Source organism: Myotis nattereri (genome assembly GCF_964212035.1).
Source record: "Myotis nattereri genome assembly, chromosome: 12".
In the NCBI taxonomy this organism is placed as follows: domain Eukaryota; kingdom Metazoa; phylum Chordata; class Mammalia; order Chiroptera; family Vespertilionidae; genus Myotis; species Myotis nattereri.
This window is the reverse complement of record NC_138087.1, coordinates 32,632,690-32,646,946: the sequence shown is the minus strand read 5'-3', so window position 1 is coordinate 32,646,946 and position 14,257 is coordinate 32,632,690. Positions and strand designations below refer to the sequence as shown.

Here is a 14,257-nt window from a genome sequence, read left to right as displayed (position 1 = left end):
TACTGTCACTTGTGAAGCTTAACAGACGTAGGCACATCTATATAATACTAGAAAAAGTAACAGCCCTCAATGTGTCATTTAAAATTTACACTGTGACTGGCAGCTGAAGAGTATCTTTCTGCTCTGAAAAATAGCTGCATATAACTTTATAGAGAAGCCATGGTATAACAGACTTCTCTTAGATATGAACTGCCTAATTTTAAGTCCTTATTTCATAAGCATCTCAATTTCATCACAGAAACATTTCCAGTGCTTGGGGGGTGGCAGGGAAAGACAAAACTTTTTTTAATTAAAAAGGTATTGAATTCCTCTCAAATACTTTGGCATTTGAATCTATTATTCTGTGTTTATTTGTATGATCATCTAGTTGTTTCATTGGTAATTCTTGCTTGCCTCTTTGGAACCATCCAAGTCCTGAAAGACTAGACAAGAACACCTAGACAAGAACAAATTTTAAGTCTATCACTGACTTGCTGAATGACCCTGGGCCAGTCACTAGGACTCTTTTTTAAAGTTCACTTACCACCAATGAAATAACCATCTCAGAGTAGCTGTGAAACTCTTATAAGGTGACAGATTTGATAATGTTTGGTAAATATGAGAAGTATACAGATACAATTTTATATACTTCTGCATAGTGCATGCCTATCCAAGGTTGGGTTAATAAATAGGTACTGACCCATTATGGTTGAAGTAAAAAGAACTTATTTTAGTTCATTTTCCCATTTGGCTTATCATTTCCTCTTTTTTAATTTATTGGTTTCAGAGAGAGAGAGAGGAAGGGAGAAAGAAATATCAATTTGTTGTTCCACTTGATTATGCATTCATTAGTAGATTCTTGTATATGCCATGACTGAGGATTGAACCCGTAACCTTGACCTATTGGAACGAAGCTTTAACGGACTGAGTTACCCGGCCAGGGCTTTTTTATTTTATTTTTTATTATACTCTTCTTCCCCAGGTAAGACAAAGAACCGGTTCTGTTCTCTGAGGTATTTATTGGTCTTTGTGGAGCCCTAGAAGGCCACAAACACTCATGGCCAAAGATTGCCAACTAATGTTGGTCTTTTCAGTCTTGTAGTATCTGCAGAACTGAAGTATGCCAATGTCCATGTTGTCTATCCAGAACATCCATCAGCTCAGTGCTTGCTCTGTGTGTCATGGAGACAGGGACAGATGACAAATTCACGGGTGGGACTTCCCCTTGGGGTCTGACAGGATGATTACACCCCAACAAGCAATGCCTAGGAAAAAAACAACAACAGTACCTTATGTGGATGTTGCATTTTAGTTTACCAGATGCTTTCATATATGCCATCTTATTTAACACAACACTCCTAGAAGATATAGAAGAGTGAGGTTCAGAAAAGAGGAAAAAAAAAGTTAAGGGAAAAAAATCCTTTTGTCTCCACAAGCTAGATATGAACTTAAAGGGAACTGATGTGGACAATCTAGTTACAAAGAGATACTAAAGCCTAAAATTCTATTCACATAATTGGTTTGCAGAGCTAAGAGACTCACTACATTTTACTGGACATCTTGACCATCACTTAGTACAGATACAGATAAGGACTGTGGGCCACAGGAACAAGTGGCATACCTAGTATGTGGGCGTTGAACCCATGTCTACAATCTGACTTCCAAGCCCAAGTTCTAAGTTAAGTGCCTTTTCTCAGGCTTCTCCAGGACCTGGAGGGAAAAACAAAAACAAAAACAAAAACAAAAAAGACATGGGCTTTAGTGCCAGATAAGCCCAGGATGAAAGGCTAGCTGCAGCACATCATGGGTGTCTGACTTTGAACAGGATTCTTACTTCTGTGTATCTTAGTGAACAAACTATCTCTAATAGCTATTGATAGGATTAAGACTGAGGTTCATTAAGAATTCTCAATAAATACTGATTTTTTTAAAAAAGCAGAGTCCCAACAACTTCCTCTCACCATCCCTGCATCTTGTTTGGAATGGAACCCACGATTTCCAGCCGGAGCGCCCCGCCCGCCCTGCCCCCAGCCGCATGGCTGCGCCCTTTCCTCCCTCCCTGCCCCCCCCCCCCCCCCCCCCGCCCCAAGGGCCCTGCCCCGGCTCTCACTGATGCCGATGACCATCTGGGTAACAGTTCCTGGACCCGGGGGGTATCCCAGCTTCATTGGCTTCCGTGCAACCCAGTACACGTAACAGCCCGCACCGGTCAACCCCGACCCGGAGAGCACGCGACAGCTCCAGCAGTTCCAAAGTGCGGGCGGCTGCTCGGGGGAGGTCTGGGCTCCGGGTGCATCGAGGGGCGCACGGTTAGCGGGAGAGGCGGCCTGAGGAGCCGAGGCGATCTTATCAACCTCGAAAGGCTGGGACAGGGAAGTACCCATGTTCAGGAACTCGACCTCAGTGCCAGGAGCCTTAGGGAAATAAACTGAAGTAAAATGTGTAGCCGGAAAGCAAGGCACCAGGCTTTGGCTGCACCCTGAGGCCGCTGGGAAATGTAGTTCCGCTTGCGTGGGCAGGAACAGGATGGAGGAAGGCGGGGCTGATGGTCAGCTCTTGGGACGTGCCAGGCGCCTTCCTCCCCACCCCCCACGCCCAAAAAACCCTTTTAAGAATACTGATACAGCGCACTCCCTAAAAGTCTCAATTCTCAGTGTTCTTAGAGAAGTCTGGGTTTCTCATTTTGCTGCCTAGCACGAAAGGGGAGTGAGACCTTGGGCACTTCACCTGTGTGGAGTCGTGTGACAATTGAGTTTTATATGTGCTTACCTTTATGCTAGACACTTTGCTAAGCGATTATCTATATTATGACATTAATCTTTGCAATGCAAAGTGGCATCAGTTTCCTAATATGTGTCAGAATGGGTTAAGTGAAACCAAAACTGGTTAATCATTTTCCAAACCAATGTCCATGAAAACAATAAAATTTCTTAAATGCTACTTGTACATATTGTGAGGGGGCTACACAAATATAATCAAGGTATTAAAAATGGGTTTGCCCTAACCGGTTTAGCTCAGTGGATAGAGCGTGGGCCTGCGAACTTAAGGGTCCCAGGTTCGATTCCCGTCAAGGGCATGTACCTTGGTTGTGGGCACATCCCCAATAAGGGGTGTGCAGGAGGCAGCTGATCTATGTTTCTCTCTCATTGATGTTTCTAACTCTCTATCCCTCTCCCTTCCTCTCTGTAAAAAATCAATAAAATATATATTTTTTAAATGGTCTTGAATTACCTGGATAAGTACTTTAAATTTCTCTTTAGCCTTTTTTCTTAACGTCATGATCTCCGTTTTTTTTTTTTTTTCAGTTTCTGGTTTGAGATCACTGGAGAAAATTCAATTCGAAATCGGGCTAACCTTTTTGAGAAGTTAATAAAGGAACTGTTTTCACAGGCTTTCCTTATTATCATCCCATAAGCATAGACTTTTGATTCTGATTGCTTCTTTGCAATTCAACTTCTATGTCATCCACTCCCATCTTATTCACCTTTCATTTCATTTTGGTAGAATCAGGTATATATTTCTTGGGCTGGGTTGTTCACAGAGGACTGGTAAGAAAGAAAGGCATTTAGAGTTCAGAGGTTGTTTCAGTTAGAGGAGATAGATGAAAATAGGATTAATTTAAAGTTTGAACCTTTCTCCTTTAAAGTGGCTTAAAAAATTAACATGATAAAAAATAAATTCACTATTCCACTTTCTAAAATATGTGGTCTTAAGAAGGCAAAAAAAAAAAAAAAGACAAAAATAAAGATAGGGATAATAGGAAAGAATAAAGTATTAGAAGAAAATAATTTAGTGAGAAATCTGGGTTGGCCTGATGCTTAATTTAAAGTTCCTTCCCATTTCGTTGCACACACAATGTAACAATGTGTTGTATAGTAGAAAGACAAAGGTTTGGTAAATTTGGGTTCTTTACCTGGCTCTATCACTATGAGCCAACCATATGACATAGAGAACAAACTTTATTCTCTCTGGCTGTAGTTACCTCATGTTTGAAATAAGGAGATTTGGAATAAATGATATATCTAATATTCTTTTCTAACTTGGAAATTCTATTATGTATTAAGAATCTCACTTCAGAGAACCAAGATGGCGGCATAGGTTAACGCCGGAGTTTGCTGCTTTGAACAACTACTTCAAAAGTGAAACTAAAAGACAGAACGGACATCACCCAAAACCACTGGAACGCTGGCTGAATGGAAGTCCTACAACTAGGAGGAAAGAGAAACGCATACGGACACTCAGAGGAGGCGCAGTGCTGAAGTCAAATTCTGAGGTGCGGAGTGCGCGGAGCGGGCTGGCGGCTGAGGGCGCAGTTGGCTTTTTCAATCGGGAGGGAGTCGCAGACTCTGAGCTCCAGATCCGGGCGAGTCTTTAGGGACCCAGACTCAAACGGGAGAAGCGGGACTGCCTGGCTTCGGTCAGAGCGAGTGCAGCTTTCTCTCCGAGCTTTGCAGCGGGTGCTGGGACTCAGAGAGGCAGAGCCCCTGGGGACAGGACTGAGAGCCGCCATCACTGCTCTCTCCGGCCCACCCTGTTGATCCTGTGCGACCCGCCTCGCCCAAGCCCTGCACAGAGGCATTTGCCGGATAGCCTCAGGCAAAGGCTAGATTAGCACCTCCCTAGAGGACAGAAGTTCTCTCACTGCTGACACAGCTGATTCTCATAGCCACTTGGCCTGGAGGTCAAACCCTCCCTGGAATTAGCTACAAGATTTAACTATAAGACTGCGCACAAAGACCACTAGGGGGTGCACCAAGGAAGCATAACAAAATGCGGAGACAAAGAAACAGGACAAAATTGTCAATGGAAGATCTAGAGTTCAGAACCACACTTTTAAGGTCTCTCAAGAACTGTTTAGAAGCCGCCGATAAACTTAATGAGATCTACAAGAAAACTAATGAGACCCTCGATGTTATATTGGGGAATCAACTAGAAATTAAGCATACACTGACTGAAATAAAGAATATTATACAGACTCCCGACAGCAGAACAGAGGAGCGCAAGAATCAAGTCAATGATTTGAAATGCGAGGAAGCAAAAAACACCCAACCGGAAAAGCAAAATGAAAAAAGAATCCAAAAATGCGAGGATAGTGTAAGGAGCCTCTGGGACAGCTTCAGGCGTACCAACATCAGAATTATAGGGGTGCCAGAAGATGAGAGAGAGCAAGATATTAAAAACCTATTTGAAGAAATAATGACAGAAAACTTCCCTCACCTGGTGAAAGAAATGGACTTACAGGTCCAAGAAGCGCGGAGAACCCCAAACAAAAGGAATCCAAAGAGGACCACACCAAGACACATCATAATTAAAATGCCAAGAGCAAAAGATAAAGAGAGAATCTTAAAAACAGCAAGAGAAAGAAACTCAGTTACCTACAAGGGAATACCCATACGACTGTAAGCTGATTTCTCAACAGAAACTTTGCAGGCCAGAAGGGAGTGGCAAGAAATATTCAAAGTGATGAATACCAAGAACCTACAACCAAGATTACTTTATCCAGCAAAGCTATCATTCAGAATTGAAGGTCAGATAAAGAGCTTCACAGATAAGGAAAAGCTAAAGGAGTTCATCACCACCAAATCAGGATTATATGAAATGCTGAAAGGTATCCTTTAAGAAGAGGAAGAGGAAGAAAAAGGTAAAGATACAAATTATGAACAACAAATATGCATCTATCAACAAGTGAATCTAAGAATCAAGTGAATAAATAATCCGATGAACAGAATGAACTGGTGATTATAATAGAATGAGGGACATAGAAAGGGAATGGACTGACTATTCTTGGGGGGGAAAGGGGTGTCGGAGATGCGGGAAGAGACTGGACAAAAATCGTGCACCTAGGGATGAGGACAGTGGGTGGGGAGTGATTGCGGATGGTGGGGCGGGAACTGGGAGGAGGGGAGCTATGGGGGGAAAAAAGAGGAACAAATGTAATAATCTGAACAATAAAGATTTAATTAAAAAAAAAAAAAAAAAGAATCTCACTTCAGATAGTATTGTGCTAAGTGTCATACCAAATAAATTCAATAGTGTTTCACTTAGGGATTCATAATTTATGGCTGCTTCTTGTTATGCCTCTTAAAACATTCTACAGTGGATGTGATTTCTCCTTATTTATGTGAAATCATATCATCATTTTGCAGTGTTACCAAACATTTTTATTATACACTTCTATGAATAAAAACGATTGAATGCACAATAGCATTTCTGTATGCCTATTTATTATAAATTACGTATTATATACTACTTTATTATATAGACTAAGATAAAATAATAGAAATTGAAATTCCAACATTTTATTATATCCCACTACCTAGAATTGTGCATTTCCATGGATGCCAAAGTTATTTGGCATGTGACTTTACTAATTTATATTTCATGTAAAAGACTATCTTTTTTTAGTGTGCTTATCACAATTAAGAATGCCTGGAAAGGACATATTTAATTCTCCAAACAAATATTATTATTATTTTAATTTTAAAATCTTTATTGTTGAAAATATTACATTTGTCCCCTTTGTCCCATTGGCTCCTTCTAGCCCACCCCCTCCCCCACCCCAGGCCTTCACTATCCTACTGAGTTATGCATATATCCATATAAGTTCTTCCAAACAAATATTATTAAAATAGCCCATAATATATTTCCCAAGTAACAGGCAAGATTTTATTTTAACCACTGTTTTTTTTTTTTAAGTAATTCCAAAAGATGTGCTTGTTCTCTTATGATTGCTTCCAATTAATGATTTTAATTTTTGTTTTGTTATTGTGATAGCCCTCCAAAACTCAACAGTGGTTTCTATGGAACCCATATTTTAGAACTACACATAGTACATATTGAAATAGAGGTGTGTTGTTTGGAAAATTATTAGAAAATTTATGATATCTCTTGAGAGAAATAAAATCATAGGGTTTGAGACCAGTGAAAACAAGCAAAACTATAATTGGAGGAAGAAGTGTGTATTATGCTGAAGTAAAAAGGAGCCAAGGTTGAAAGCTAACTTTACATCATTATCTCTATTGTATTTATTTATTTGACTGTTTATTATCTCTATAGTTCATTTTGGCAGTTATGACTCACAAGGCCTTATGACCTCTCCAATTAATTTTTAAATTTTAAAAATACAAAAGGCATAAATAGGTATATACTAAAAATTGTCCCTCACACTCCTCTCTCCCTCCCCTTACCTAACACAGTTAGTCTTATCAGTGTCTTATGTGTATTTTTAGAGATGTCTGTGTATATATGTGTATTCCTCCCTCTAATAATTTTGGAGATCATTCCATATGAGTCATATTAACTAGCCTCATATTGATAGATATTAATGGACATTTAGGCAGTTTCCACTCTTTTACTATTACAAATAGTGCCACAGTAAATAGCTTGGGCATAACATCATATAATAAGCATATGATTATATCTTAGAATATATTTCTAAAAGGGTAGGGGATTTTTACCTTGATGTACATTACCAATTGCTTTTCATGGAAGTCATACCAATTTATACTCTCACCAACAATTATGAGACCTGTTTTCTCACCCTATTTCTACATAGAATCAATTATTGAATCTCGGCCAATCTTAAGGAAGGTGAAAATTGTTTAATTTTTTTCTTATTATGAGTGAGCTTCTTAATGTATGTCTAAGAGCAATTCATTTTTCCTTTTCTGTGAACTTCCAATATTTTTTGCCTATTTTTTGTTAGATTGTCTTTTTCCATTGACTTCTAAAAACTCTTTATACATTAGTGAGATTAAACTTATGCCTGTGATATAAGTTCATGTTTTTTTCCCCTCCCAATTTGATATTTGCTTGTTGATTTTGATTGTACTTTTTACCATGCACACTTTAAAAACATGTAATTGTATTTGTCAATCTTTTCTTTTATAGCTTAAGGTCTTCTACTTCCTATGGTTTACTCTGGTATTTGGATTTTTTTGTCCCCATATTTCAAAGTTTAATACATTAGCAATTTATCTTATTATTTGGTGTCATGAAATGAGCCAGATCTTCTTTTCCTTTTCTTTTCTCTGACTCATTTTCAGTTCTTTCAATGCTATTTATTAAATAATCCACCATTTCCCCACATATTTGCAATGCCACTTTTTCTAAAATGCCATATATAGATGTATGTCTATTACTGGGTTTCATATTCTGTTCCATGAATTGTCTGTTTATTCAAGTGATGTTATTACACTATTTTAATTACTGAAGTCTTGTAATGTGTTAATACTTGAACACTGCCTTCCCCCTTATTACTCTTCTGTTACAGACCTTTCTTGGCTATTTTTACGTGTTTATTTTTCCACATGAACTTTTGACTCAGCTTGATTATTCTGACAAAATGATGCTGACATTTTTATTAGACCTGGGTGAATATTGTGGTTTTATTTAGGGAGAATTGACATCTTTATGATGTTGAGTCATCCTATCTGAGGACATGGGATGCTTTGTCTTTTGTTCATATTTTAGTTTGTATTTTAAAGTATTTTTAAATAATGACCTCATATATTTTCTCTCAGACATTTTATCTTTTGTGTTGTTATTGGAAATAAGGAATTTTTACTTTTGTGTGTCTTCTGACTGCTTGTGTTTGAATGCAAAAGGTCTCTTTCCACATATCCTAATATTGAATGATCAGTGCCTGATGGTGAACCTTTGATATATGGTTGATAGTTTTCTTTTTGGCAACCCTAACTGATTTAGAGTATAACTTTTAGGACTATTTCATAAAAAGAAGTTGGAAAAATTACTTTTTCTCCCTGCCCTCTACAAATACAATTGGAATTATCTGCTCATTCAAACTTCTACAACTCAAAGTTTTCTCTTCCTACGCTGCTACAATGATAGTGTGCTTCCTGTATACATGGCTTCTTGGTGGGTTTTCTTATTTAACTCTACCTTCTTTTGTTCACGGAACAAAACTAAATCAATGGAACCTAGAGGTTTGGGTTTTGCAACTCAAGGTGTGGCCTTCAACTTTAAGAATTTTACATTGCTGACTCATTTGGATATCAGCAGCTACAATGCCCTTGCTCTGCTATCTCCTCTAATAAACACTTGTATGATCACCACTGTCATAGTGACTATGGACGTGCATACGAGATGGAGCTTCATCAGCCTTGTTCCCCCCTGGTCATTATAATAAACAGAATACTCTTCTTTCCCTGTTTTGGATAGGTTGGGTGAGGGAGAAATAAAGGATTTGAAGTACTTATTTATTGTAGCATAATCTAGCCTATTTTGATTGATGCAGTTGGTTCACTACTGAGAGTGCTACTCTAGAGAGCATTTAGAAATACAAGGAGATATTTTGTTTGCCACTGAGAGTGTCCAGAGGCCAGGGATCTGGGATCCTCAATCTCTGATAATGCTTACAGCAGTCCTACGCAATAAAGATGGCTTTGCTGTAATGCCAACAGTTCCCTCATTGAAAACCTCAGTAAATGCTTGAAAGTACAGCCAAATTGCCTTCCTGGAATAAGTGTCCATTATTAAAACTTTTCCCAAATTAAATATTTTGGGTACATTTTTACTTTTTAAAAAGTAATTCACATAATTTTAATTTTTATATATGTATTATTATTTCCTAAATAAAATATCCATGAGTCAACTGTCAGAGTTACCACATTTTTACATCATTCTCATACTGTTTTTGGTGCTCAGTAAATATCTGTGTTTTTTATTAGATTGAAATATCTTCTTGGGCTCGTGTTTGATAAAGTACTTTCCATATTGTGGATGCACGTTAGTAGAATGTGGGTTCCCCTTTGGTTTTCTGTAGTTTGAACTGACAAAAGACTTGGAAAATAAGCAATTGAAAAAGACATTCCCTAAAGGTAGCCATCAAGTGTAATAAGACTCAAGTCAAATGGCCCAGCTGTCACAGTAAAATACAGCCTATTGACTTCCTTCTCACTAGGGAAAAGCACGGCTTGCCACTTACCACAGACAGCTTGGAGAGAAAGTATCACCCTAAGAACTGCAGGAAGGAGTGTCCCATGTAGCTGAAAGGCACAAAATAAATCTGGTTGCATGTGTCCCTCGTAGATAACCACATGTTTTCATAAGAGGTGAGGGTGGGCTATGTAATTACCTTACCTAAAGGGTCAGGAAATAAGTAGTACGATAGTTAAAATACTAACGGAGGTGAGCAGCAACATTTTAAAAAATCATTTAAAAAAGATTATTAAGGACCACCTAGGTACAAATTCCTAGTAGAGAGGAGTGGGGAGGGACAGCGGCTTACACAAAGATGAACAGGATGGAGCCTGCTTTCCAGGCTTTTGGAATCTTATCTGGAAGCTAAGCATATACATATATAAATCTAGTAGTTATAGATTGTGACAAATGTTATAACTGAGGTAGTAAGGAAATTTAGGGTGAATGTAGAAAAAAAAGATTGTTTCTAATTGGATGCAGGCAAATGAGTTAAATTCAAAAGGAAGAATAAGTTGAACCTTAAAGCCTAATATGTGGACTGCTGACTAATATGTAAATATCACTGACTCCATCATGGTAGGGCAGGATTAAGAGTGCCGTGTTTGGCAGTTAAAGAGTGCTGTTACATATGTTATTCATATGGCTGTCTTAATATTAACAGATGGTTTAGGTAATTAGAATCTGAAAAATAGTGTTAATGAATTTAAAAATTAGGGTATGCTAAAAATTATTAAAATAATTTCCCACAGCTTCCTCACTATGATGGTGTGTATACATATTTTGGGATGACCATGTCATGTAAAATGGCAGCTAGTAGACTCTATATGTCCACATTGCTTCAGTCTACTGACCTTGCCTCCTTGCCGTATCCTATTCAACCAGAACCCAAAATAAAAATGTCATTCAAAATGATATTTAAGTAAAGTCTATTCTCATAGGATCAACCAGTACTAATGTTAATGTTCATTGAATTCAACGAGTTGTGTATGGACTGTTAAGCTGCATATTTCCTTTGGTGTGAATACTGGTATTGATTAGTTGAGGAATAAATAGCTTGGCTTCTCTCAAGAAATAGCACTTCATAATGTCTAGAATCTTCTTAACTTAGATATGTCTAATGTATATACACAACTGAGTAAGGAAAGCTGTTTAAGTATGTGTCAGTGAGCCCAGACCTTTAGAGCTTGAGCGAAAAATAATTTAATTATTTCAGTTCTTCCCATAATACTTATCCACTGTAATAGGATGCCTCTCAACTCCTTTGCTCCGTGTTACTACCATGAGGAAGTAACTCATATTGATCGCTCTTGTAATCATTTGTATAGCATGGGTGGGCATGTGGGAATGCTGCTCTTTGCTGTGGATCAGCAGAAGAGGAGATGAGCCCTAGATGTCCTGCAGTCCACTTCCTCTCAAAGATTGCTGACACTAGTCCACACGGCATCGTGCTGCCAAGTTAGACAGCTCGGGCTGCCACTGATGTGAAGCATACCTGGCCCAAGGGAGAGAACTGCTCTTGGTGATAAAATGTACAGTTTTCTTGGAATTTTAATTTGTTCCAGAATTTCCTTCCAGAAAGCATATCCTGGTAGTTTGCTGTGGTTAGTATGAAGAGTAAAATGGCAGGAGAGAAAGAATATGAGGTGATAATATGAATTAAAATGTCTATAGTGTTTTCCAGATTATATATTATCTAATTTAATGCTCACAATTGTGCAGTGATAAAAGTATTATTATTAGCCTTATGTTACAGGTAAGGAAATTGAAGTCTGGAGGTATTAGGTAGTTTGGCCAAGGTAATTTGCTAATAGGTGGAAGAGATGAAAAAAAAAATACTAATCCTTAATATTGAGCCAGACACTCTGCCTATGCTCTGCATGAATTAGCGAATTCAGTCCTCACAACAGCCCACGTGGCAGAGGCTAGCACTAGCCCCCCTTGTTTTTTAATGTATGAGAAGCTAGGTAGCAGAGAGCACTCAGTTTCAGGGATAAAGACTAGCCTGGAAACCAGACTCGTGCACCCATTCTACACTGTGTGCAACTCTAGTCACATGGCATGTTTTGACTGCAGTTTGAGATTTCTATCCATGTACTTTGCTAAGTAAGATATGTCTATAAAGTGCTTTGCACATAAAAAATTCTGCAATCAAGAGCTATTAATTAACGTGTGATTAATGAAGGTATTTTTGCCTATTATCTTTATTATAAAGATATCTTGTGATTTTACAACTATTGTTAGGATTAGCGAATGCTGAATTTCACTGAGCCTTTTCTTGTGTAAGGTTTTTTTCCAGGTTGTCGTTGGTAAGACTGAAATTCAGGGACAACATGCGACTTTTCTAAATTGTTAAGGTGTCAGTAGGAAGTCAGGCCAGCAAGGCATAGTGATAGCTATTACCTTTACTGGTCATGAGCAGCCTGTGTGCTCACAATATCATTTTTTAAATGCTTTGTAGTTTTCCAAGTGCTTTCAAATGCTTTCTTTCATTTGTTCCTCACAACAACATTGTCAGGTGGCTATTATTATCCATGTTTTACAAATACGGAAACTGAGACCCCGCATGAGAGGGTAAGACCCGGTTCACACAACTAGGAAATGGAGGAGCCAAATCCCAGAGAAGAGTCCCTGACCTGAATCATTTCTCACTACACATTGCTGCCTCCTAGCTTTGTAGGTTCTGAGGGAAATTCCCCCATGTACAAACATTGGAACCCTGATCTAACTAAACCTAAAGCCCTCGTCAAGTGGAGAGACTTGCTTACAGGAGCCTGGAAGGGACCTGATGTACTTTTAACCTGGGGGAGAGGAAATGCTTGTATATTTCCACAGGACGCAGACTCGCCTGTGTGGATTCCAGACCACTAGTCCGACCTTATGTCTCACCGCCCTCCGTCTCTGCCTCACCCTAGCACAACTGACCAGTGCCCATCTGCAGCAGATGTGCAGCTCTGAGCTGGAACAACCTGTCCATTGCGAGGATCACATGTGCCTCCTTTTTATCTGTCCATATGTCCCAGCTTTGCCCCACATCTCCTTTCCTTTTCCTTTTTATTTTTTTAATCTGACTACTTGTTTGCTGGTTCTTTGGCCTTTCTCCTTCTCTCCTGAACACAGCCTTTTCTAGAATCTCCCTACCCTACTGTTCCAGGAAGGGCATCTCGCTTTTCTGCTGTGACTAGGGCGTGTCTGGTATATGCCCCATACGTGGACTTGTCTTGTGCCAAGTGTCTGACATCCTGGGCTGAGAAAGCCCTGTCCCGGGACTACATGATGACAGGCCGTTCCTCCTTTGTCCTGTATTGGCCCTTCTTGCCCTTGTGTCAAGAAGACCCTCTTCTCACAGTCCATTTGCTCACAGCTGTTGCCTGGGCTTTCTGTTCACGCTGAGGTTGAGGCCTCGTGGTGGCCGGTGCCATGGATCTGTCTCTCGCCCAATGGTGTGAGCTGGCCCTCCCTGGAGAAGAAACCTGGGTTCCCCAAGATATGTGACCAGAGCCGGGGCCCCACCAGCAGGCGAGGGGATCCCAAGGCAGTTGCTGGGCGTGGAGGCCACAGGGGCATAGGCTACCAAGGAGACAGAGTGAACCTCACATCACCCTGCTTGGCCCTGGAGGATGGCTGGTTAGCCAGAATCGGGTAAGATTCCTCAGGGAAGGAACAACCTAAGACAGGCACAGTCACAGAGGGGCCATCAGGAGACAACTTGGGGGTCAACAGAGGTGGGGCACAGACCCTCACGCCCCCCAACATTGCAGAGGCCTGAACCCTCACCCCTTCTGAGGGAGGTCTCCTGCCCCAACGGCTGCTTCGCTTCCCACGCCCAGCTCAGATCGGGACCCAGGTAAAGACAGAAACTGGCTGACAGCAGCTGCCGTCTCACTGCAACAGGACTTGTTTCCCATTTCTACCTTGGACCACAGGGAAAGGGGCAGCTGAAGGAAAGGGCTGTGTCAGGATGCTGCCTTCTTCCCTTTCTTCTCCCTCTTTTTTCTAAACACTTCCATGCCTTGTAGTTCTTTTGCTTTCTCTTCTTTTTCTCTCTACTACCCTCTATCTCATCCTCCTCCTCCCCGGTACCATCCATATCGGCCGACCCAGAGGGCACAGCTGACTCCTACCTGGACACCGGCACCACCATCAACCACGGCCCTGATGGACCCTTTGATCCACCCGTTCAACTCGCTGACACTTCGGGAAACCCGTCACCAATGACACCGCCTGCTAGCCAGATCAACAAGGTCAACCAAACCCCCGACTTGAGGACAGCTGAAATCCCTTGACTGAAGAGGCCAGCAACCTTCTACAGGAACAAGGCTCCTTGTGCACTCCATCC

At 40.2% G+C, this 14,257-nt stretch overlaps 1 protein-coding gene across 1 annotated transcript; it reads right to left on the bottom strand.

Moving 5' to 3' along the window:
* Positions 1–758: 758 nt before the first annotated feature.
* DMAC1 (distal membrane arm assembly component 1) lies at positions 759–2,382 on the bottom strand. The gene is made up of 2 exons (XM_081103408.1): positions 2,090–2,382; positions 759–1,244 (listed from the first exon to the last, which is right to left on the bottom strand). Exons 1-2 carry the CDS (start codon positions 2,361–2,363, stop codon positions 1,186–1,188), a joined length of 333 nt encoding a protein of 110 aa, XP_080959534.1. The 5' UTR covers positions 2,364–2,382; the 3' UTR covers positions 759–1,185.
* Positions 2,383–14,257: the final 11,875 nt, after the last annotated feature.

Bases quoted from the DNA above. Each gene is read 5' to 3' on its own strand.
- DMAC1 (XM_081103408.1), bottom strand. From the start codon at position 2,363: ATGGGTACTTCCCTGTCCCAGCCTTTCGAGGTTGATAAGATCGCCTCG. The intron at 1,245-2,089 runs GTGAGAGCCGGG...TTTTTTTCCTAG, and splicing joins CCAGATGGTCATCGGCATCA to GCATTGCTTGTTGGGGTGTA.